Source organism: Bidens hawaiensis, unplaced genomic scaffold (genome assembly GCF_021521415.1).
Source record: "Bidens hawaiensis isolate Kalapana, Puna unplaced genomic scaffold, B.hawaiensis_p1.1 tig00020525_1, whole genome shotgun sequence".
In the NCBI taxonomy this organism is placed as follows: Eukaryota; Viridiplantae; Streptophyta; class Magnoliopsida; order Asterales; family Asteraceae; genus Bidens; species Bidens hawaiensis.
In genome coordinates, this window is record NW_027493140.1 from 184936 (window position 1) to 211567 (window position 26632).

Here is a 26632-nt window from a genome sequence, read left to right on the forward strand (position 1 = left end):
TAATTAGATGACTACTCAAGATAATATTTAATTGTTTTCTATTAGTATATAAATAACATAATTAAATGGATATAAACGAACATGAATAAACAAACATAAGCAAATGTTTACGAACATTAATAAACGAATGATAAATGTGTTCATGTTCATTCCAATGTTGTGTAGACCGGACCGGCCGGTCCGATTAGGATAGTCCATCGACTGGTCCGGTTCTAAGCAGTTCGCTCGGTTCCCGGAAAACCGGCCGGTCTGAACCGATTCGCTGGTATGACCGGAAAACCGGATCGGTTGAGACAATTTTCTATTAAAAATATATTTTTTGAAAAAAAAAACTTTTTTTGAACATTTTTCAAGCAAAAGCCATTCGGCCGCCCCGACTGGTTCGACCATTTGAACCGTTGCCCGACCGGTTCACTGTCTGAACCGGTTATAAAAACATTGGTTCGTTCGTTTAATTAAACAAACATAAATTTTTGTTCATGTTCGTTTGTTTATTAAATAAATGAATAGAAACAAACTTTTTATAAATAGTTTAGGAACAATTCACCGAATGTTGATTTTTTTTACCGATGCACTCTTTGACTTTGACGTAAATAAATCTCTCATAATTGATGAGTTTTCTTTTTCTTTTCAAACTTTGTATTATTTTATTGTTAACTTATTATCGTGTCACTTATTAAAAAAAAGAAAAAACTGTTGCGTTCACAAAAAATAATAAATAAAATAAAATAGGTTTTCCAATCTCCATGGAATTCATCATCATCATCATTACAACCACAATTCAGTTAATCTTTTGAGGTATCATATCTTCAATTTAGAAGATTTTATTATTATTGTTTTAATCTGTTTGATTTTCCAAATTGGGTTTACGAGATTCGTCAGTGATTTGATCATCAATTGTGTGAATTGTGAATTAATTACTATTTATTGTTGAATTAATAGGTTAATTTGAAACTGAGATTGTGGAAGTGTTTATAGTCTCCCCAATTGTTAAATTATTATTATTATTATTATTATTATTATTATTATTATTATTATTGCATCCTTATTTGTTGAATTTTTATATAGTTTGGTTTTTTGTAGCAATTTGTAACTAATTAAAGATCAGTACTTTCTTTTTTTGATGGTTACGCCTATATAAACACCATTGACGTGTCATACGGTCAAACGGCCGTATGATCGGTCTTACGAGGGTAAAATAATAGGGCCCATGATTTTTGACTGCGAAAGAAATGACTGAAGTGACTACTTACGACATTTTTTTGCATACTTATACAACCCATATGAGATCATACGACATATATAGTCATATGGTTGGTAGGGGGAAAGCTGGTTAAACGGGTCGTTTTGATAGTCATACGGGCCGTATGGTATGGTGTAAAAGGTCATATGGGTTGTATGAGGACCAGATCATACGACCCGTATGATTTTTTAACTAACAAAGAAATGATTGACGTGATCACTGACAAAGCTCATACGGGCCATATGATTTTTTTCGCTGTATCATACGGGCCTGTATGGTAAGCGAAAAAGGTCATACGGACTGTGGTGTGACAAGCAAGCTGCTTGTCACAAGCTGTTGTCGACCCTTCATGATTTGGTATTTTCTTATGTTGGATGGCATGTTCATACTCTCTTAATCATACTCGTCATAAGACGGTACAAGTGTACAACTAAGGGGGTCAAAATCGTGTTTTTTTCTTAAAAAACTGCATATTTCATAACAAACTCATGCTCTTCGTTCGTTTCTAAAAGCTTTAATCATTCATTTGGTCACCCTAACATAAACTCAATTTCTATATAGGGTATATGCTAGGATAATGATGCAGACATCGTACATTCATATGACTACATAAACATTTGGTCAAATATCAAAATCAAGAAAAGTGGCAACTAATGGAACAAGAATCAAGAAGTCCATTTCTTCAGCATAATAATACCGAGCCTGCTAACGGGTATAGCTCAAGATTCAACCTTGATAAACGTGGGCGCCAAAACTTCATCGGGCCCGGTTTTCCAGGTTTGAGGAAACGAGGTCATGCGCTCGGAAACCGTTCTTGGAACAAAATTGAGGAAAATGGGAACTCAAAAGTTGTGGAGTTAGATAAGGCTACCGTAATGAGACACTGTTCTTTACCTGCTCAAGATCTTCGGCTTTTGGATCCGCTTTTTATATATCCGTCAACAATTTTAGGTCGTGAGAAGGCGATTGTAGTTAGTCTTGAACAGATTAGATGTATAATCACAGCTGATGAGGTTTTTCTCATGAATTCATTGGATGGATCGGTTGTTCAGTACAAATCCGAATTGTGCAAGCGCCTTCAGAAAGAGAAGTATAACTCAGGTATATATTAAAGTTTAGTTTTTTATAAACTAGTAATATTTTAGTTCATGTTAATATATGTTTTTTATGATTTTTGTTTACATCTAGATGACCTACCATTTGAGTTTAGAGCATTAGAACTAGCTTTGGAGTTTGCATGCCTCACTCTAGATACTCAGGTATAATCTAGAAAGTCTAATGTGATCAAGGGTGTGCAAGAAACCGAAAAAACCGATCCGAAACTGAAAAATCCAAACCGACGCAAAAAAATTTTGACGGTTTGGTTTTATGTTTTTGTAAAACCGCACTAACGGTTCAGTTTTGGTTCTGCATGTAAAAAAACCCTAATAACCGAACCGAACCGAATTCCTACATTTTTTTTTATATTTTTTATATTAAGTTCTTTATAAGAATTCAATAAATATGTAACTACAATATTTTTGATCAAATGTAATAATAGTCTATTATTTTACAATAAACAAAATTATCTATACCTAAATTCATTATTTTTTGCCAACTTTTTTTTCGGCCTAAAATTTTCAAGCTCAAATGACAAAAACCGAAAAAACCGAAACCAAAACGAAAACCGAAACCGAAAAAGTCAAAACCGAACGGTTTCAAAAACTCCAAAAACCGAAGTTTTGGTTTTCGGTTTGGTTTTAGCCTGAAACCGCTCCGAAAACCAAAACACGCACACCCCTAAATGTGATTTAAAAGTTGTATTTTTTAGGTGTATATTAACCTCAAGTTACCTTTTTTATGATAAATATTTATTCCTATTTAATTAATAGGTTAAAGAGTTAGAAATGGAAATTCATCCTGTTCTTGATGAACTTGCAAAATCTATCAGTACTCTCAATCTTGAGCGTGTTCGTAGATTCAAAGGTCACCTTCTAGCATTGACTCAACGGGTGCAAAAGGTACACGTAAACTTGATTAATTATTTATTACAAAGCTTATGCTTATGATAATTATCCTTTAAATATATTTTTTAGGTTTGTGATGAAATAGAACATTTAATGAATGATGATGGTGATATGGCTGAGATGTACTTAACCGAGAAGAAACAAAGGAACTCGTGTAACGATTTATACGATCAAGTGCAAGGAAATAATAATATTATTATTGAGCCTGGAGTGGGATTAGGATCAAAATCTGCTCCCGTGTCTCCTGTGGGGTCCACAAGTGACACGCATAAACTGCAGAGGGCGTTTAGTAATGTGAGTGCCCATAAACATGGAAGCTTGTTGAGTTCATCAGTGACTGCTGATACTGAAAACATAGACCAACTTGAGATGTTGCTGGAAGCCTACTTTGTTGGAATTGATAACACTCTAAACAAGTTGCTTTCGGTAAGACGTTAAACGAATAAACTTAGCAGACTTGATATCCAAACTGTTCGGTTTTTGTGGTTTGTCAGTTTAACGGTTCAGTCCGGTATGAAACTTGAAACCGGCCTTGTAAACCTTTTTGTCCAATTGCGGATTAGTCCCCATTTTTCTTTCTTTTTTTTTAATAAAGGGCATTTTGGTCATTTTCAACTTAACAGAAAAGTTAACCTCCATCTTCTCCAAGGATCATCTGTGTTACGGTTGAATGACGATAGAGCCTATATGTGTCATTTTAGAAACCTTTTTTATAAATAAAGAGCATTTTGGTCAATTCTAAAAAACTTAACAGAAAAGTTAAATCTCCATCTGCTCCAAGGACCATCTGTGTTATGGTTGAGTGAATAGTTGGACTATACGTGTGATTTTAAAAAACTTTGTTTTTAAATAAAGGGCATTTTGGTCAATTCTAAAAAAATGTAACAAAAAAGTTAATCTCCGTTCACTCTAATGACCATCTGCGTTATAAAGGGCATTTTGGTCAATTCTAAAAAAATGTAACAAAAATGTTAACCTCCGTTCACTCTAATGACCATTTGTGTTATGGTTGTGTGAACAATAGGGACTATAAATATAATTTTAGATAGATGGGGACTATACATGCAATATGGGCAAACCACATGGACCATCCGTGTAATCCTATCTTTTAACTTTTATTATAAAATAGTAAAAAAAACAAAAATTTTTATTTTTCATCCCGTTTTCATAAAAAAATATAAAAATTTAAAAAAAAATATCGGCTTAACAAAATTATACATATATGTATAATACGTATTTTTTAATTTTATACAAGTTATTCTTTATACACATATGTACAATTAAGATAAATGATAATGTACTTATGCGTACATTATGTAAATCGAGATTCAATAAAAATATTCATATGTGTATAATTAGGGTTTTTTTAATAAAACCGGGTTGAAAAATAAAAATTTTTGGTTTTTTTACTTTTTTAAAAGTTTTGTTTTTTTTTTGTAATTTTTTTATAATTTTTGAAGGGGTTTTTTTTGGCCTAAAATGATTCTTAAAGTTCTCAATTTCAAAAGGTTCTCTTATGATCCTCACCCTAAATATATATATATATATATATATATATACACACACTGACATACAAAAAAATTTATAAAAGTTCTTAAATAATTTAAGAGTTCTGTAATGATACTCATCCTATATATAGAAAAGGGTTCAAATAAAAAACAATTGTTTTGTGAGAAGTGTGAGAAGGCTTTAAAATAAAACACATCACCTAAATAGGACACTATACCATGTAAATAGGAAACTATACAACTTTTAAAACCTACCAATCTCAACCACTAGATCCTAGATCCAAGGGTCTACATCTATTCTTATGCTTCTCACAAAACTATTGTTTTTTACGTTAACCTAACCCTATATATATATATATATATATATATAGTTAAGTATATTTTTTACAATTTTGGAATATATAGTTAAGTACATGTATTATAAATTTATAATCACGAGCCATCTTTTTTATCATTTTTAATATCTTCATACAAACTAATAAGATTTTCCTTTAGATAAATTAACTGAAGGGGTATGCACCCGCCTTAACATCAAGCAGGGCGGGTCAACCCACAAGATATAGACAAGAGGCTTGAAATCAGGATGTCATGAAGACACAAAGCCAAAACCTATGCCCAAGCGCATGAAACATCTGCGCGTGGCGCATATCACATACGCGCAAGCGCATGAAACATTTGTGAGAATAAAGAGAAGACCTTGCGCATCCCCGGGATAGGCGCATAAAGGCCGCGCGTAAGCGACACACAACAAATGAGACAATAGTCTAATCCAAATCAGGATAAGGACAACCATGATTGTACTCATCAGGCAACCTTCCAGAAGGTATCTTTTAAGGAATAAAGAATGTGCTGATGTTGACAGCTGCTAATGAAGGGTGGACAACTCAGCAAAGCCCATGTGCCACCACGTGATGGCACATGGGTCAGGTGAAATACCTTGGTCAGAGAATAATCAATAAAAAAGCACCAGGTGTCCTAAGTACACGTGGCGCGAAGCAATAGGATGAGGCCAAAAAGGCCCTAATTGGGTCTGAGCCAAATCATTGGAAACCCTAATACTATAAATACCACACCACCTCCACAGTTGGAGGCAGGCAAGAAAATATATTCTAAGTCCTTTACTCATTTTCACATCTTGATTATCTTCTCCTACAATACCTGATTCTCACACCGGAGGGTTACCCCAAAGAGGACCCCTCTGTCCCTTTCTGAGGGGTAAGCTCACGGTGCTGTTCGTTTTGTAGGTGGAAGAACTCGTATCTCGGAAAACCATCGGTGATATAGCACACTCGTACCCGAGGAACGTTGATTGTATACAAGTAAGTCGATCCACGCTTCTTCATTGGCGCCATCACCTGTTACAACGGCAACAAAACTACTATTTCATCAATTTTCTCTTCACCATGGTTTCCGGTGTTCGAAACAATGATCAAGTTCTGGAGGATAATGAGCTTGAGGATGTTAATGAGGGACATCAGGTTCTGAGGGCGCCGCGTGACACTGCGCGCACCACCAGTAACCATCCCTTCAACACAACACCTCATAGTCAAACTGAAACTCCCCCAGACGATCTCACGTTCCAAAATCTGACTGATGCAAAACAAAAAGGACCAATGGGCCCGGAAGTTGAAACCAATGACCCTAAAGAATGACTCATAAACGAACAACGGCGTTTAATGGACAAATACATTGAGTTGGTAAAACACAAAAAGTTAGCCGATTTAACACAAAGGCTCGCATTTGATAAACAAACCATTCAGGGAACAACAAAAAAGACGCGTGCGCTGGAAGACGGTCATTCTGTTCACACCGAACAAGCTGATATTAGTGATGAGGAAGAGGTGCACAGCATGAAGAAGACGCGAGGTACTCATGCAGGAGGTTCACAGCTTCGCGCACACATGCACATAGCACCTGGAGCCAAAGCTGATATGGATTTATACACACCATACAACCCACAAGCGAAAGAGCAAGTGGACGTAACCACACCATATAGGCCAGCCATCTTGGTAAAACATTCAAAGTTCGCTGAGCGCATTGCGAAGGCTCCCATTCAACACAAAACCAAGATGCCAAGTGGTTTAGGCAAGTACGATGGTACAACAGATCCAGATGATTTCTTACAAGGTTTTTATAACACTGGAAACTTAGAAAGCTGGACGATGCCAACATGGTGTCACATGTTTGCTCGCTGCCTCACGGGCGCAGCGCGTGTCTGGTTCGAAAGCTTGCCGACAGGACAAATCGATGGGTTCGAAGAGCTATTGGAAAAGTTCCAGGCTCACTTTGTACAGCAGCGCAGACACACGCGCGACCCCGATGACATCATGCACTGCGTACGCTCCCATTCAACACAAAACCAAGATGCCAAGTGGTTTAGGCAAGTACGATGGTACAACAGATCCAGATGATTTCTTACAAGGTTTTTATAACACTGGAAACTTAGAAAGCTGGACGATGCCAACATGGTGTCACATGTTTGCTCGCTGCCTCACGGGCGCAGCGCGTGTCTGGTTCGAAAGCTTGCCGACAGGACAAATCGATGGGTTCGAAGAGCTATTGGAAAAGTTTCAGGCTCACTTTGTACAGCAGCGCAGACACACGCGCGACCCCGATGACATCATGCACTGCGTACGCAGGAATGATGAAACCATTGAAGACTACATAACTAGTTTCAATCAGGAATCTCTTGCAATTGGAGACATCACTGAACAACTCTTGCGCATGGCCTTTATACAAGGTGCGCGCAGTGATCAACTCCGCAGAGCTCTCGTGAGCAGAGAAGGCATGCCAACCACTTGGGCTAAGCTTATGGAAGCGTCGCGAGTCTTCGCGCAAAATGAAAAGCAAATTGCCCAAGACAGAGCAAGAGACAAAGGACATCAAACAGAAGCACCATGCTACAATGAAACGAGGCGCAAACAAAACTCCGTATGGTCCAGGTTGCAACAAACCAATTATTTTCCTACAGAAAAGCAAGCGCAACAAAGATCACCCCAACCCCAAAAAGACATTCTTAATCGCGGAGAAGGTGACAAGAAGGAAGGCGGCATAGAGCCTAACAGACCTCTACCAAGAATATGGACTCCCATCACCAAAACGCCTTCACAAGTGTTAAGCACAGAGAATGTCCAGTTTAAAAACCCCAGGCCATTACTCCATAAGGGACCACCGAACAGTGGCAAATATTGTGAGTTTCACAAATCCACAGGGCACAACACTGATGCATGCCATCATTTGAAGGATGCGATCGAAAAAGATGTGAAATCAGGCAAGTTGGTTCACCTGGTGAAAAATCCAAGACCAGAGAACGAACAACCAGACGGAGCCTCAGCCAGTAAAAAATTCAAAAGAATCTGTGTAGCTGAAGGAAGAAGGCAAGAGCAAAGATCGAGGAAGAGAAGCGCGCAAATCCAAGGGGATTGGCGCGAGCAACAAGTAATCTTTCCAAGAATCAGAGGAGGCCCGTCTATCAGCAGCTCTCTAGTCATCACTGCACACATCGCTCATTATGAGGTGTCAAAAGTCCTGGTGGACACCGGTAGTGAGTCAGACATTATGTATGAGCAATGTTTCAGGAAGTTGGATCCAGAAGACCAAGCAAGGCTTGAAGTTGTGAGTGCACCAATCTCGGGTGTCTCAAACGAAATTATTCACCCCCTATGTCAGATACAATTCGAACTAACTATGGGGGATGAGAAGCACAAGCGAGCTGAAATTGTCAACTTCCTGGTCTTGCCCACCACTTCATGCCATAGTATGATCTTGGGCAGAGGAACGATTGCCCAATTCAACGCCATACCGTCACCAGCGCATGGCGCGTTGGGGTTCCCAACACCAACGGGAGTAACATTTGTGTACCGAGATCACTTGTGCGCAGTAATAAGTATACCTCGAGAGGGGAGAATGAAGCTTCCAGTGGCAAACAACACGCCAGAGGAATGGATTCTCAACCCAAAATTCCCAGAACAAACAATCACAATCGGAGCTACGATATCAGATGACACAAGAGTGAGAATGAAAAGATTGCTCACAACATATATGTCAGTCTTCGCGTGGCAACATTCTGATATGACTGGGGTTCCGCGAGACCTGGCGCAGCACTCTCTCAACACATTCAAGTCCGTGGAGCCAATTGCTCAAAAGAAAAGAGTCATGGGAGACGAGAAGACAAAGGCCATGAATAAGCAAGTAGAAGATCTACTGCGCGCGAATATCATTCGCCCAATACGATATCAAACATGGGTAGCCAATCCTGTGATGGTAAAGAAGAGCAATGGGTCATGGAGAATGTGCATTGATTTCAAGGACCTCAACAAGGCGTGTCCAAAAGATTGTTACCCCCTCCCAAACATTGACATGAAGGTGGACTCTGTGGTGCCATTTAAGCTCAAATGTTTCCTGGATGCCTATAAGGGCTATCACCAAATTCAAATGGCACCACAGGATGAAGACAAGACTGCTTTCAGAACTGACAAGGGTGTTTTATGTTACACAAAAATGCCCTTTGGTTTGAAGAATGCAGGAGCCACTTACCAAAGACTCATGGATGCAATTTTCAACGAGCAGATTGGAAAAAACTTAGAAGTCTACATGGATGATTTGGTGATTAAAAGCAGGGAGGAAAAACAAATGCTCAAAGACATCGAAGAAACCCTTCGGCGCCTAAAGGAAGTAAACATGAAGCTCAACCCGAGAAAATGCACATTCGGTGTTGAAGAAGGGAAATTTCTCGGCGTAATGGTTACCAAGGATGGTTTCAAGGTGAACCCAGAGAAGGTGGAGGCTATCCTCGGCATGCCCTCACCATCCACCATGAAGGAAGTTCAAAAGTTGAATGGTAGATTGGTATCAATTAACAGGTTCCTAGCAAACCATGCAAGCAAATCTACCCCATTCATTAACACACTGAGAAATTGCTTAAAGAAAAGCCAATTCAAGTGGACGCCTGAGGCCGAGCAAGCTTTCAGTGAGATAAAAGAATGTCTGATAAATATGCCTGCGCTCACAACTCCACTACCTGGTGAAACTTTAACGTTGTACCTGTCAGCAGGAGAGCGCGCCATTGGCGCAGTATTATTGGTGGATCGCAAGGGAATCCAAACACCAATTTATTATGTAAGTCGGGTGCTGACAGATCCTGAGACGCGCTACACCATCATAGAAAAGTTAGTTTTATCACTAACGCATGCGTCGTGCAAGCTTCACAGATATTTCAATGGTCATCCTATTGAAGTCCCGACTGATTACAACATCCAGCAAGTCTTGCGACGTCCCGCGCTCTCAGGAAGGCTGACAAAATGGGCGCTGGAATTAGGGGAGCACACGATCACCTATAAGCCTCGTCTAGCAATCAAGGGACAAGTCTTAGCTGATTTCATCGCAGAAATCCCTGAAGGAAAAGTCGAAGAGGCTCAGCGCGAAGTAGACCCTCCGCAAGCCAATAATGAAGAAAACGTTTGGAGATTATTCACTGATGGAGCTTCAAACAACGAAGGGTCCGGCGCAGGCCTCAAATTGGTGGATCCAGAAAATCATGAGTATACTTACGCAATCAGGTTGGATTTCAAGAGCACCAACAATGAAGCTGAGTATGAAGCCCTGCTGGCTGGTTTGCGCATCGCGCACAAGTTCGGAGTTAAAAAGCTAGAGGCTCATGTAGATTCATACCTGGTAGCAGCACAAGTCAATGGCCTTTATGATGCCAAGGAGAACACCATGCCTCTGTATCTATAGCAGGAGAAGAAACTCACCGAACAATTTGACTTTTTCAAAATCATACACATTCCGCGCAGTGAAAATAAGTCTGCCGACGCGCTAAGCAAGATGGCATCAACCAGCTTCGATCATTTTGGCAAAGATGTCAAGGTGGAAGTAATGAGCAACCCGTCAGTGGGAGCGAAGTCTGTTCTTGTAATTCATACAACACATTCATCATGGATAGCTCCAATAATGGAATTCTTGAAGGAGGGAAAGGTACCAGACGATCGCGCACAGGCGAGGAAGATAAGACACAAGTCGCAGAACTACGAAATGCTCGATGGTACGTTATATCGACGCTCTTATCTTGGACCACTCATGAAATGCCTAGACGCTGAGGAAGCAAGCTATGTGATCAGAGAGATACACGAAGGAATCTGTGGAATACATGCTGGCCCGCGCATGGTGGTCGCCAAGGCAATGAACGCAGGTTACTATTGGCCAGGCATGTACTTGGACGCGTTAAAAGAGATCCAAAAATGCAAAGCGTGTCAGAGCTATGCGCCAAATACCATGCGGCCAAAGAACAACTTGATTCCGGTAACCTCTGCATGGCCTTTCCACAAGTGGGCAATCGATATTGTGGGTCCCTTACCACAAGCGCCAGGGCGAGTGAAATTTTTGGTAGTGGCAGTAGACTATTTCACAAAATGGGTTGAAGCCAAGCCACTGGCAAAAATTACAGCCTAGGCAATGAAGCAATTTATTTGGAGCCACATCGTATGCCGTTTTGGCCTGCGCCCATGGAAATCGTGAGCGACAATGGCAAACAATTCACTGATAGGAAGATATCCAGTTGGTTCAAGGAATTGCACATCAATCAGGTCTTCACTTCAGTATACCACCCTCAAGGGAATGGTCAAGTGGAACGCGCGAACCAAAGCTTGCTGAATGGGCTGAAGAAAAGATTGGAGGGAGAGTCCCATGCATGGGTCGAGGAGTTACCTAATGTCCTGTGGGCGCACAGGACATTAAGCAAAACCAGCAATGGCGAGTCCCCGTTCAGCCTAACCTATGGAACGGAGGCTATGATTCCAGCAGAGATTGGATGCCCATCCTATAGAGTGCTCATGATGAGTAAGACGGATAACGAGCAAGAAAGAAGGTTGGATCTCAATTTACTTGAGGGACGCAGAGAGGCGGCTATCATCAGTGAAGCCAAATACAAGAAAAAGCTAGAAAAATACTACAATCAGCGCGTGAAAGAATGCCACTTCAAGAAGAATGATTTTTTCCTTCGGAACAATGAAGCTAGTCGCGCAATACCCCCGGGAAAGATGTCTCCCAACTGGGAGGGACCTTATCAAGTCCCGGAAGAATTGGGAAAAGGCGCATACGCTTTAAAAGATTTAAATGGAAAGAAGATCCCGCGCACATGGAACGCAGCACAACTTAGAAAATGTTTCATGTAAAAGTTGTCAAGTTTGTAATCAAGGCTTTTTAAGCCATTATGAATAATGATGCGCTCTATATGCGTTCTATTACCTTTTGCATACATGTTTCACACTTCCCTTTATTAATTTTGAGCAATATGACAACATTGTATTGACATCAAACTAAAAATAAAACGAAGTAAAACATACATGCGCGAGCTTCAAGCTCAGACGTGTTAACGAGTTTTAACTCTAAAACGTCAGGGCCTTAGCCCAATAATATGAGCCTTAGCTCAAATTACTCATAGCATCCATCCTACGTATTGCGCAGCTGGACCATAAAAATACCTAAGCACAACTAAGGCAAAGCACATGCCAAAGCATAGTTGTTAAGGTCTCAGGTCGGGGCCGCGCATGGGATTATAATGGATATAAGCAGAGTAACACATACTGACACGTAAAGGCTAAAAAAAAAACTCATTCATAATTCCCTATAATAAATGCACGATAACGTCGCGCAAAAGAGGAATAATAAAATGCCAAGGCACGTGTCAGCATATTCAGAATATCGCAAAAAAAAAAACTTGAAATATGACAACTGTTAAGGAATAAGTAAAAAATAATTTCCTTACAACCTTGTTCAAGTTCCAATGTGTAAGCATACCATATATTCAACAAGCACACACATGCAATATAAAGAGATGAATTGGGAATGCGCAAGATGCGAATAACGGAAAAACAAAATTTCATTCCGAAACATAGAAGTTTACAAATTTACAAATGATGAGGTAAAAACTACAAACAAAAAAAAAAAAAACAAGAAGGGCTTTACAAGTCTCTATATTAATATCAGCCTCTTCATCTTCCTCATCATTATTTCCTCCCTCAGCATCTGGCGCAGCCTGCTCCTCGTCATCTCCAAACTTACCATAATCAAGCTGTTCATCTTGAATATAGTCGTCTTCTGTCATGATAGCGTCAGGAGTAGGTCCTTTGGCCACGCCAGAGCCGCTGGCAGAGGTAGCGTTGCCCGCGCCATCATCATTGCCACCAATCCCTTCACATTCATCAAGTAATTTCTGTAAAGCGCCAAGATCGGGCTGGTCAGCAAGCGCGGCTATCTGCAAGTCACAAGGAACAGTATAAGTACAAAGGATTATGAAAATAAGTCAAGTAAACTTATTAAGATTAAAATACCTGCTCAAGGATGGGAATTGGAGTATCAAGTACTTCTCCCCCACCTCAGCCATGTCAGCGCAGACAGTGTCGAGCTGATAAGGGTAGTCGGATGGATTCTTCTTTAGCATGCCATATTCATAACCATCCTTAAACCCCTCAGCCTGACCCACCAAGCGCGACGCCGCATTACAGTCCATCACAAGGGTCTGGAACTCGTCTGAATATTTCATGGCATAAGCGCAACGAGTCACACCCTGTGAAATCAGCCAATGACGATCCTGCGCAAGAGAAGAGACAGACGTCTCAAAAGCAGGAATCTGAGAGTTTAACAACTCAACAGTTTCTTTGGCTTGCTTCAGCTCTTCCTTTTCGGACGCCGCCGCCGCCAAGGCCTCTTTCTTCTCTGCTTGCGCAGCAACAAGCTCTTCTTTCAGGCGCGCAACCTCACTTTCCAACAAAGATTTTTCAGTATTAACCTGCGCAATAGTTCGGTCACGCGCCTCCACCGCCAACTCCAGGTCACGCGCTTGACGCGCGTGCTTTGCCGCATCTGCCTCTGCCACTTGCAGTTTCTCCCGCGCAGCTTGCAGCTCAAGCCCGCGCTTCACAAAAGCAGCGTTGGAACTAGCCCAGTTCTCGCTAAGTTCTGCTTGGAGTTTCTCAGCCTTCTCTCGGGCATCAGAAAGATTCCAAGCAGAAATCTTAGCCTCTTGCTTGGCCTCCACAAGGGCATCAGGTACCTTTATATAATCATTGCGAAGCTCTTGGGAGGCAGCAAAAAACGCAGACCCAGCAAAAAGGTGGTCATTAAGCAAATCCACGCGAGCGCGGTCCTCTTGAAACCTCCTTTCAGCTGGAGGAACAGAGTGAGCCCAAAAGTCTTCACATACGCCCAAGGATTGGAATGAGCTCTCTTCAGTGATACTCCAGCTCGGGCGGTATATGTGATCGGCTCCCTACAAACACAAAGCAACGCAAAGAAACGTTTTAGTTATCTAAACACTAACTCGGAAGTCTGCACAGCGGAGCAAAATAAACTTATACCTGAGGAGAACCGGCAGAAAGATTAACGCCAGCTGATGAGCTCCTGCCTGCCCCATGAGAAGAAGGCTACGCCACGAAATCGCGTGGCGCTGTAGGGCTTACGCGGCCACCATCAGAATTTTCAAAATCAACTTCCTCATCATCCTCTATAACAGGTCTCTTCTCCTGCGACTTGGAAGAATCAAAAATAGTCTCACGAGGAGGGCTGCGCGCAGGAGGAGGTGAGGGAGGTCTTGACGCTGTTAGAGTAGCGCGAAATATAGTCTCCTGCTCCTTAGTGATCCCAATAAGGGGAGATTCAGTACTTGTTGGAGCAGGAGCAGAACTAACAGCGCCAGCGCTAGCAGCGCCACCAGCAGCTTGTGTGCCATCTATAATTCCTATGAAAAAACCAACAAGGAGAAATGATTCATGACTTGAACTAAAGGAAAAAATCAGACAATCAAAGCGCAATAAATACCTTGGCGCACCGCAGTCCGCGAAGTAAGCATCGGCATGAAGTCCATTTTCCCCCTTTTTGAGGGCAAAACAGAGGACTTCAAAACAACCTTCGGCATAGCCTTGGCACCTTGCTGCGCCTGAGGTTGAGCCACCAACGTTGCCGGCTCTACAAACATTTGAGTGAACAAAGTTTCATTAATAACTCTATCGGAATCACGCTCATAAAACCACAAAATATAAACAAAGTATACCTATTGGAGAAGACGAAACAGCGGGCGCAGCACCGCTTCCCTTGTCCACCGCGCGCAGAGATGAGGTGGCAGCACCATACCTCGTGTGGACTGGAGGACTGCCCACACCTTGAGGTAAAGAAGACGAGGAAAACTTGGAAGTAAAACCCTTGGTTTTCTCAAGTCCCTTCACTTGAGAAGGAGGAAGATTCTGGGCAACAGAGACATCATCTTTTTTATGTTTTTTACTGGCCCCTGCGCCAGTTTTGCCTTTAGCCTTGCGCTTGAGTTTTTGCGCTTCAGCTTCTTCCTCCTCCCCTTCCTCTTCCACAGGCTCCAACCCATAATTAGCGAGCGCATCTACAATACGCGCAACAGAAATGTTAAAACCAAATTTGGTATTCTAAGGGCCTAAACACAAATACAAGGGCTTACCAGGCGCATCGCTATCAAAGCAAAATTCTAAGTCGACAGGGATGAACATATCATCGAAGCGATCAGGGAAAGCAACTTCCCAAGCGTTCAGGGCGACAGAGCCACCTTCTGTATGCTCGTCATAGGCGGCGTGGATGTATTCCTTGCTTTCTGCATAAAACAAGACAAGTGATATCAACAAAACGAATTATACTCGCGCAAAATTAATGCAATGAATAAACAACCCACCTAAGCCATCAACATGGATGACAGGCTCAGTCTCGCTGTCAGTCCACCTCTTGCTCATACCAACCCCCACCAACGCTTCCTCGCAAATATTCTTGGCGGGGGATGGTTCAGCAGTTAATTTTTTAACCCATGTGCCCTTTGGGTTCTTAAGGACATTGTCATCCGCGGGCGCAGAAGTGATCGCGCGCACAGTCATGTGGATTGGAATAACACCAGCTTTGACGTAGAAAAACTTCTCAGTCCAGTCATGAAGGCTCTTAAAAGTGATAGTAGAGCATTTAACCTTCTGACTGCGCGGAGTAAACGAAAACCAAGAATCTTGAACCTTCGGTTTATAGAAATATTGAAAGCGGCGAGGAGTAGGCTCTTCGCGCTGAGCTTTACACATAAACTCAAAATGAGTCATGCGCACCAACCCAAAAGGGTGAACTTGGGATATGTGAATCCCATAAAATTGAAGGAGCGCACCTATAAACCTTGTCATCGGAAGACGAAGGTTACAGTGAGTAAAAAAATGAGAATATAGAGAGATATAGCCGGCAGGAGGATCCGCAGCCGTCTGCCCGGCTGCCGGGAGCAGACAACCATACTCAGGGAGAAAACCCTGAGAAGCAATGAGACTATCAAGCTCAGGCTGCTTCAACTTGCAGGGGATCTCGTCCCATCTTTTTGCTGTTTTATTCTTTCCCCCCTCCTCCGACGAAGCCTCGGCAACCCGAGTACCCTTGCCGGTTTTCTTCAAAGTAGACATAACCACTGATTTTACACGGCCTTTACTAGGGGAAATTGTGGTGTCTGAGTTATCAGACATACAATTGCAAATCGAACAATATGGTTACTTTAAGCACGGAATTCAGGGACGAAGGCGAAAGCTCTTAATTGGAATGTAAATGATAAGCAAAAGCTCTGAAAATGACAGTGGAGATGAAGAAAAAACCGTTCAAAAGGTTTGGTTTTATAGGCCCAGGGGAGAGAAAGAGAAACAAGTAATAATCAGATCTACGCTCACGCGCCCCCACTCGCAGGCGTAGGCCAACATAAGCGCGACACGTGTTCCTGACACTGCATGAGGAGACGTGAAAGGCCACTGTAGCACCTCGAGCACACGAAAGGTCTGACACATAACGTCTCTATTTCTGATGCATGTCAACACCAACCAACCACGTGCATTGACGATTCGTTTTAACCAAAGGGATGGAATTTCGCGCAACGCGCATACAAGAAAAGAAAAAGAAAAAACAAGCCCTATTGAAAAAGCAAACTATTAAGTCTAATATCCATCTTACCTCGCTCGCGCGAGACAAGACACACATTAGACTGGGGGGGCTTGAAGGGGTATGCACCCGCCTTAACATCGAGCAGGGCGGGTCAACCCACAAGATATAGACAAGAGGCTTGAAATCAGGATGTCATGAAGACACAAAGCCAAAACCTATGCGCAAGCGCATGAAACTTCTGCGCGTGGCGCATATCACATACGCGCAAGCGCATGAAACATTTGTGAGAATAAAGAGAAGACCTTGCGCATCCCCGGGATAGGCGCATAAAGGCCGCGCGTAAGCGACACACAACAAATGAGACAATAGTCTAATCCAAATCAGGATAAGGACAACCATGATTGTACTCATCAGGCAACCTTCCAGAAGGTATCTTTTAAGGAATAAAGAATGTGCTGATGTTGACAGCTGCCAATGAAGGGTGGACAACTCAGCAAAGCCCATGTGCCACCACGTGATGGCACATGGGTCAGGTGAAATACCTTGGTCAGAGAATAATCAATAAAAAAGCACCAGGTGTCCTAAGTACACGTGGCGCGAAGCAATAGGAGGAGGCCAAAAAGGCCCTAATTGGGTCTGAGCCAAATCTTTGGAAACCCTAATACTATAAATACCACACCACCTCCACAGTTGGAGGCAGGCAAGAAAATATATTCTAAGTCCTTTACTCATTTTCACATCTTGATTATCTTCTCCTACAATACCTGATTCTCACACCGGAGGGTTACCCCAAAGAGGACCCCTCTGTCCCTTTCTGAGGGGTAAGCTCACGGTGCTGTTCGTTTTGTAGGTGGAAGAACTCGTATCTCGGAAAACCATCGGTGATATAGCACACTCGTACCCGAGGAACGTTGATTGTATACAAGTAAGTCGATCCACGCTTCTTCATTAACCTCATTTAAATTTTCCAATTGCAGCTCAAGGAATACATTGATGACACCGAAGATCTGATCAACATTAAACTTGTAAGCAACGTGTTTGTTACTCTTTCTATAACTGTCTTAACCGTTTCAGCAATTTACTAATTAATTTTGTATGATATTTGGTAACAAGGGTAATGTCCAGAACAAGCTGATAAAGTTCGAGCTGCTATTGACGGCGGCTACTTTTTTGGCAACGTTGTTTGCGGTTGTGACAGCCGTATTTGGAATGAACTTTGAAGATGAAGTATTCAATGAGCCAACCAGGTTCAACTGGGTGGTGTCTATCAGTGCAGTGTTATGTGGTGTTTTGTATATTTGTTTCTTGCTTTATTTTAAACATAAGAAAGTTTTTCCTCTTTAGATTTTATCATAAAATGAAGTTGCAGTTGGTATATGTATTGCTTTATCATTGCTTCATATATACAATTAGTATCATCTTTTACTATGTGCATTGTGGTTTTATGGTTGTGGATTATGTTATGTTATGTTATGCAGTTTAAGGGGTTGGAAAATTTTAGATAATTTTAGTTTGGAATGCTAATGGTATCATTCCATGATACTTGGCATAGTCATTATTAATGGATCTAACCCGAATCCAAGTAAAGATCACTTGAAACTTGTTTTCTAAATTCAAAATGTTAAATTTTTATAACTTTTTTACTTTTGATTATTTGTTTAAGCTTTTGTTTTTAACTCCTTTAAAAAGATTTGGAGTAGGGAAACGGTAAAGCCGAGAAAGCCAAAGCAGGCACCGCAACTTTTCTTATCGAGCTCGAAGGCCAACGAGCAATCAAGGTCATATTATCATGTTTCCTTTAATGTTTTTTTCACATTTTTGCAACGAAATAAAGTGTTGAGACCAGATGAGAGTATGAGACCAAATAACCGTGATAATTCACTGGGTCTCACCAATTTTCTGCTAACCAATGAGACCAGATAAAAAGGCAAAAACCAGTGGAAGCTGGATTCGAAATGACAATTTTGCTAAACATTTTTAAAATTTTGTCGGTATTACAGGTGTTTGGAAAAAGCACATTGATTGGTTTGGGCATATGTTTGTTTGCGGGCGTTTGTTTCTCTCTTTTCTCACCGGCTTTTAATCTTGCAATGAATGACCAATGGCATACATTGGATGATGGTGTCCCTCATTTAAGCGTCTACACTGCTTTTTTCTACTTCTCGTGCTCGTGTTTTGTCATTGCCATGATCTTAAACATTACAACTTCTTTACCGCAAGGTTGGGCTTTTCTGGCGGGATTTTTGTGTGGGTTCGGTAACGGTCTACAGTTTATGGGAGGTCAGGCTGCTGGTTATGCTGCAGCTGATGCTGTTCAGGTTAGTTATAACTTCTAAAGTCTGTATATACCTACCAAAGCATGTTTATGTTTTACTTATTATGTTATTGTGTACTCATATCACTATATCAGGCACTTCCACTTGTAAGTACTTTTTGGGGTGTGCTATTTTTTGGTGAATACCGCAAATCGTCTAGAAGAACATACGTGCTACTCGCAGGCATGCCATCGATGTTTATTGTGGCTGTTGGAGTTCTAATGGCGTCGTCTGGACACCGAAAACATTAAACGCACTACCTTAAAATTATCAACATTTTATAGGAACAAAACAAGTTTGATTACAAAGGCACAAGCATCATCATCATCATCATCGTACTCAGTATATCCCACCAATAGCAAAACTATGGTAGGGTCTGAGGAGGGTAAGATGTAGACAGCCTTACCTCTACCCCATAGGGATAGAGAGGCTGCTTCCGGTGAGACCCCCGGCTCGATTGTAGTTTTGCATCAAGCCTTGGACATAAGACACATTGCACTCAATCATCGGGACACCGGCTGATTGGTGCATGTACCCTTGTCTTTCGGCTATCAACGCCACCACATGACGTCTGATTAACCTTCCACCACTTTTAACGTTATTTTCACGAGATTAGTAAAATAACGTCAAAATTAGTGCAATTTCACTTTTGTCCACCCGAGGGTTCACACATATATGCATTATATGCGCGCACCGCAAGCAGGGCGTATGTAGTGGCGTCAAAATTAGTGAAATTGCACTAATTTTGACGTTATTTTACTAATCTCGTGAAAATAACGTTAAAAGTGATGGACGGTTAATCAGGCATCATGTAGTGGCGTTGATAGCTGAAAGATAAGGGTACATGCACCGATCAGCCGGTGTCCCGATGATTGAGTGCTATGTGCCTTATGTCCAAGGCTTGATGCAAAACTACTATCGAGCCGGGGGTCTCACCGGAAGCAGCCTCTCTATCCCTATGGGGTAGAGGTAAGGCTGCCTACATCTTACCCTCCTCAGACCCTACCATAGCTTTGCTATTGGTGGGATATACTGAGTATGATGATGATGATGATGATGATGATGACCGCAAGCAAGGCGTAAAGGCACAAAGCATGTGAGAATTTATTAGTCTGGTATCAAACTAAGAGTTGTATCATACTATCATAGGAATAAATAGAATTTATGGGCTTGTATTTAGTACATTCATTTATCAGTATAAATGTAGGAATTTGGTTTTGTTTATTAATGATATTCTAGTTACCCAAGAGCAGTGTCCATCAAAAGCAATCCAACACAAAAGTATTTATTAAAAGTAAATAGTTGTACTATTTTTATAGAAAGATTTAAAAGTTTCTTGAAGTTTGAATACACTCTTCATATGTTTTGATCCACATTCATTGTAGCTAACTAACAACTATTCTAAATTTTCGCAAACGGATCAAAAATGTCATTAGAAGCGCTCGAGGCTACACTCTAAAGCCGCTTTTAAAATCCAGAACTTTAAAATATATTTTCTTATATAGTTGTAACATGTGGGAATACGATGAAATATATTTTTTGTGTACGATTTGTCGATTTCTCTTCTATATAAATGTACTTCAAATGTTAAAAGTCTATAGAGAGTGAATATTAAATATGAACCTTGTTTGGATATGATTCATATAATTAAGTCTTTAATTAGAAACTGAAACATATAGGTTTCGTGGTGTAGTTGGTTATCACGTAGTCTAACACACTGAAGGTCTCCGGTTCGAAACCGGGCGAAGCCACTATTATTATTTTTAACTCAGTTTGTTAAATCTTTTTTGCTTATTAATTACTATGACAATGTGAAAACCAAGTTAGACATTTTATCAAAAAACACATTAAACTATATGTTCTACACATTGATACTTTTGTTCAATTATTAATGCATCCTTACAAATGATAATCACATTAAACTACATATCTACACACTATATCTTCACATAACCATTTCACAAACCACTATAATCTTCAAGATGCAAGGGTTGTACTCGAGCAACTATCGACTGCACACGCTTAAATGTCTCTATAGTCCCGAGAAACCATGAACGAGTCATAAACTTTCCCATCTCGGCTCTTTTTGTACTCGAACAATAGTGTAGAATGATCAAATGCCGTAAGTTTTAAGAACCCATGATCATACTCTCTGTAAACGCTCCAAGTGGTTTTTAACGGTGCAAACGGTGTGAGTGAGGCCCCAGCACCCCCAGCCACGACATGTATCGTACCATTTAAGCTGCCTTTGTAATGGTTCTTCTCATTACTCATGCAAATATTCTGAATCATTTAATCACAAGCAATAAAACAAGTTGAAATAATATGATAACATTTATATTTTTATAGGACTGTTTCAAAAGCTCGTGGCTCGCTCGAAAATAATGTTGTTTGTAAACAAGTTGAGCTAAGCCAGGGTTGGCTCGGCTCAGGGCTCGGTTGATTGGCCCGGTTAAATTAAACCCCGAATTTAAATACATACAATAATAACAATAATAGTAACAATAAAATAAAAAAAATACATAAAATATTTGTCTGCCTCTCGATCTTTAAAATATTAAAAAAAAACAATAATAATAGTAATAATAATAATAATACATATAATGTTATAAATTCTCTAGTTTATTTATTTTGTATTACGTGTATATCAAAAAAATATTTTTTTGTCTATATACACCAATATTTGTAAAAAAAAATTAAAATTAACAAGATGGCTTGAGCTCGACTTTTTTACTCGTTAACATAAACAAGCCGAGCTCCAGCTCGCCTTTCCAGCTCGTTAGAATAAACAAGCCGAGCCAAGCTGGTTCGTTTAAGTTCCGGCTCAAGCCCGTACCCTACGTGGCTCTGCTTGGCTCAACTCAAGCTTTTTACGAGCCGAGTTCGAGCTTGACTTTTCAACTAGTTAATAAACGACCCACAAAAAATAATGGGGCAGCTCGAGCTTTTTACAAGCCAAGCTCGAGTTCTTAGCTCATTAAAATAAACAAGCCAAGCCAAGCCAACTCGTTTAAGTTCGAGCTCAAGCCTGAGCCCACACTGGATCGGCTCGTTTACAACGCTAGACACTGATTTGAGACATACCTCATAAACCGGACAGGTCCTTTCATAATTGTGTTCATGACCATAAACGGCTATATCGATTTTATATTTCTGCCAAAGCTTTTGAAGACTATCTCTACCCATTGGTTCTCCAAATGAACCTTCAACTGCATAATTCAAAGAAGAAGAATATCCCAATACGCGATGCGCGATAAAAATTAGCCACGGTTGGTTTCGTCTGTCAACCGATGCAAAACATTGTTCGATGAAATTGTACTGCTCGGTTCCTTCTCTCCAGTCATGCTCTGAGTCAGCAATGCAGAACCTAAACATGCCATAGTCCGTCGAGTACCTAATAAAGTCAAAGTCAAAGTCAGTTTTATTGAAAATCATTTATCTTTATTATAACAGGGTAAAGTTAAAATACAAAGGGAGACAAAAATGAGAAGTGTGAGAAGGATTTGTGACCACACAAAAAATTCCTTAAAAATAAATTCATAAAAAATAATAAAAAAATCATAACTCAAAATATAAATAAAAAACGAAAAAAATTTAAAAAACTAAAATGTTTCCGCCATCATTCGCGTTCAAAAAAAAAATACGAAAAAAAAAATTGACGAAAAGACACAATGCCGAGATCAAAGACACAATGAAGAAAATGAACAAAAGACACAATTATAACTAAAAAAGACACAATAGATCGTAAAATATAACACAATGCCGAACAAAATATAGCACAATGTTGAGTAATATAACACAATATAAAGATAAAAAGACACATTGTCAAGGAAAAAAGACACAATCAATGACGAAAATAAACACAAAACACAACGATAAACAAAAAGACACGACTTTTTTCACTTACCATTGTGTTTTTTTTATTGAGAACGAGAAAGATGGTGGAAACATATTTGTTTTTTTTACTTTTTTCGTTTTTTTATTAAATTTTGAGTTATGATTTATTTATTTATTTTTTTTAAATTTTTTGTGTAGAATAATTTGGCCCATTATAACATACCAGAATTTATCTTTATTAACAGTTGGAACTTGAAACATAGTTTGAGCCACAACACCACATTCTCCGCCTGAATCATTGTTCTCGTAAAAAGATCCTGAATCGGGCCAGTCACGTTCATGGTTACCGCTACAAAGTAAAGATCACAAATTAACTATTCAAGAATCAAGATCAAAACTTTATAAATAAAGCCTTTTGAAATAAGATGTAAAGTTTGAGTCTTGAGGTCAACCATGTAAAAAAGTCAATACCTTGCAACCATATAAGGTACGGTCGAGGCGATTGGTTCTATCTGAGAAGTAAACTGATCCCATTGTGAAAGATATCCATTTGCATAACAAATACTCCAATATGGAAAACTATATCATAGTTTTCCAGGTCATCAATGAGTTGCTTTGTAGTGTTTAGGGACCCGGGTTGGAAATTGTTGTATTCGTTAGAGCCATCGACCTCGTCCTGCATTTTGTTCACATTATTATAAAAAGTAACAAACTTTATATGAAATCCAAGAATTTGATTAAAAAATCAATGTTTGAATAATACTAATAATAATAATAATAACAACAACAACAATGCCTTTCCCATATCACCAAAAATTATAACATGTTGCAGAGAGTCTTGGCCCGGAAATGGAGAAGATTTGAACTTGTACATTCGACTCCAGACGATTGTACCGTTCAACAATTTGTGTCCTAGCTTGTATGTATACCTACATAAACATAATCACAAATTTTATAAGATTCTAGAGGTGGCAATTTTGACCCATTAACTTATAATAGGGTTGACTTGGTGAACGGGTCAAACGGGCCAAAAGTCAACCAAAGTCCGTTTTTGATTCATGGATATAACGCTATAACATACACTTGATTGGGCCATAAGTCTTTCAAGAAGCTGGTATGAATATAACCAGGATCACGCCAACCCACGGTTCTTGCTGGTGCACCTGCATATGCATACACGTATTTATAGAACAATATATATTTGTAATAAATGATAGTTTATAACATGTTGCAACATATGATTTTGTTTTTAACTTTATGATTGTTTTACACACCGCACATGCTACGACGATCAAAAGTCAAAGTTCCAGCAGCCGAATGCCTCTGATCTCCACCATTTTTACCCCATTCGACGAACGGTTCTGCTTCATTGATTCCATATCCACTTGTCCATGTTACAGTCATCTGAAAATTATAAGCGTATGTAATTATGTAAAAGTGTGTATGTAGATACTAATGATAAAAAAGTGTGCATGATGAAAAATGTGAAACTCACTTCATCCCACGTCTTTCCGTGTGCTAACCGAGTGTAAACTGGCGCATTCGGGTTTTCAAAAGCAACTGTATTTGAAACAGCCACCAGCTTTGGCTGTCAACATATAGTTAGAGAAACTTATAATACTGTAAAATCAAATTAGCACTAAAAGAAAATTTATAAAAAAAGAGTAAAAATCTAGAAGTTACAGTTGATAATCCTCCTGTGAATAACGCGAACGAGAAGTCGGATCTTTGGTTGATTAACTGAAGCTTTAACGATGCTTCTCCTGTAACCTTGTAATTCGGGTTGGTGTAATTTGCATACTGAAACTGCAAAATAAGTTGCATAATTAGCCAAGAACTGTAAAAACTCAAACTTTTAATAAAATTGTCCAAAAAAAAACCTTAATAGGCGCAGAGCACAAATATGGAGGGCTAAATCTTGAATTTTCAGGAAGGCATGTAGAATCACTGAAAGTAATAATATATCATGGATTAAATATGCATGTTTTAGCTTGAACTACATTAAAACATTATATATAAAGAAACATTTTATGAACCTGAAATTGGCAGGGGAGAATACTCCAATCCAATCATCAATAGATGGGTTCGGATTATTAATATGTACAGTCACCCATTCAGAATTTTGGTCCTAGAAAAACAGTAAAAGCAGCATAAGTTTGTTATATATTTAGGTCAGTGTTAAAGAAATACCACTGACAAGTGATACAGGACATACGACTTTCCGCAAAATCATACGGGCCGTATGATGTGACGGTGGTGTGTAGTGTCAAAATTCATACGACCGTGTGATGTGAAAGTTTGTTTTATACGGCCCATATGATATGTCAGATATGATGAATATGTGGTCTGCAAAAGTCATACGGCCCGTGATGTGAAAAACCGTGATGGCATGCAGATTTGGGGCGGTGTATGTATAGCATTACCTAGGGGTGTAAACGAGCCGAGCTAATTGATCTCGAGAATAGCTAGAGCCTAAAAATAAAGTTGTTTAATAAACGAGCCCGATGTGACCCACAAGCCAAAACGAGCCCTTATTATGTGTATAAATTTTATTTAATATATATTTTTATAATATACATTAATACATATTGTGTCTAATATAAAAATTATGATTAAAATACATACACAGAATAATTATAAATGCATATACTTTAACTAATAACTAATAAACGAGCCAAGCTCAAGCTAGAAAAACTACTCATGAGCCGTGCTAAAGCTTTAGAAATAGAGCTCGAAATGAGCCGAGCCGATCTCGGGCCCAACCCGTTTACACTCCTCGCATCACCCTATATATATATATATATCTAATAAACTTTAACCGCAGATATGCGACAATGAAAATCAAGACTCAAACATAGCCTACACTCTCACTAAAAAAAAGTTAGAAACAAATCAAAATTTAGAGGTCAATAGCGGTTAAAGTAAATATTATGTATGACATACTTTTGATCCTAGAATCTCAGGAGAAGCTTTCACATATGCAGCATCATTTAAAGCAAATGTGACTTGATGTATGCCAATTTTAGCAAAAGGATGATCTCCATGTGATGTCACCTCTTCTAGGGTCAACAGGACCAAGAACCCTACTAGTAAAGTGAGCCCTTGAACTCGAATCACCCCTCCCTGTATTCGAAATCAAATAAAAAATATGCTTATTAGCAATTATCAAAATAAGTCATTTATACGTTTCCAATTTCCGGCGCTCATTACGCGTACTTCGCCGGTTACGCGTCTGATGCCGATTAACAGGGGTGTGCATGAAACCGAAAAAAAATCGAGCCGAAACTGAAAAACAGAAGAAAAAAATAAACCGAAACAAAAATCGACGGTCTGGTTTTCTGTTTCTTTAAAAACTGAACTTACAGTTCAGTTTTGGTTTTGCATGTAAAAATCGAGAAAACCAAACCGAATTTATAGATTTTCATTTTTTCATATTTTACTTTAAAAATCAACAATATTTCAACTCAAATGCATAATAACCAGTTAGATATTAATTAACAAAATGATTCAAGCTCAAATGGCAAACACCCCCCCCCCTTAAAAAAACTAAAAAAATCGAAACTGAACAGTTTTCAAAAGTCTAAAAACGAAGTTTCGGTTTTAGCCCAAAACCGGCAAAACCAAACAAACAGAACCATGCACACCCCTACCGGTTAACCCGTCAGAGATCAGTTACACGCATCAGGCGTACGTCGTTGATTACGCGTCCGATGCACTGAAATTTGCTTATATAATAGCAATCTAACTGATAAAACAGTTGAAATTTAATAGCTGATGCAAGCAAACCCTAGCAAGATTACTAATTGGATCGGGCGA

The 26632-nt window shown here is 39.7% G+C and overlaps 2 protein-coding genes and 1 pseudogene across 4 annotated transcripts; 2 read left to right on the forward strand and 1 right to left on the reverse strand.

Moving 5' to 3' along the window:
* Window positions 1-780: 780 nt before the first annotated feature.
* On the forward strand, window positions 781-18132 carry LOC143561030 (magnesium transporter MRS2-5-like). Of its 2 annotated transcripts, XM_077049190.1 has the most exons (7): window positions 781-798; window positions 1805-2344; window positions 2432-2502; window positions 3115-3243; window positions 3319-3675; window positions 17642-17689; window positions 17778-18132. In XM_077049190.1, exons 2-7 carry the CDS (start codon window positions 1897-1899, stop codon window positions 18006-18008), a joined length of 1284 nt encoding a protein of 427 aa, XP_076905305.1. In that variant the 5' UTR covers window positions 781-798; window positions 1805-1896; the 3' UTR covers window positions 18009-18132. The 2 variants fall into 2 exon arrangements, with proteins under 2 accessions (XP_076905305.1, XP_076905304.1); XM_077049189.1 differs by lacking the exon at window positions 781-798 and having other exon boundaries at window positions 1775-2344.
* A 93-nt stretch (window positions 18133-18225) lies between these two features.
* On the forward strand, window positions 18226-19275 carry LOC143561040 (ureide permease 1-like). The gene is made up of 4 exons (XM_077049199.1): window positions 18226-18246; window positions 18365-18442; window positions 18665-18982; window positions 19075-19275. The coding sequence occupies exons 1-4, from the start codon at window positions 18226-18228 to the stop codon at window positions 19228-19230; spliced, it is 573 nt and encodes a 190-aa protein (XP_076905314.1). The 3' UTR covers window positions 19231-19275.
* Window positions 19276-20941: 1666 nt separating this feature from the next.
* Window positions 20942-25945, reverse strand: LOC143561060 (putative inactive purple acid phosphatase 1; annotated as a pseudogene). The gene is made up of 12 exons (XR_013140225.1): window positions 25760-25945; window positions 24853-24944; window positions 24697-24763; window positions 24500-24622; window positions 24312-24404; window positions 24091-24220; window positions 23898-23979; window positions 23613-23745; window positions 23288-23492; window positions 23040-23165; window positions 22064-22373; window positions 20942-21262 (listed from the first exon to the last, which is right to left on the reverse strand). The product of XR_013140225.1 is annotated as a putative inactive purple acid phosphatase 1 (transcript).
* Between the last annotated feature and the right edge of the window lie 687 nt (window positions 25946-26632).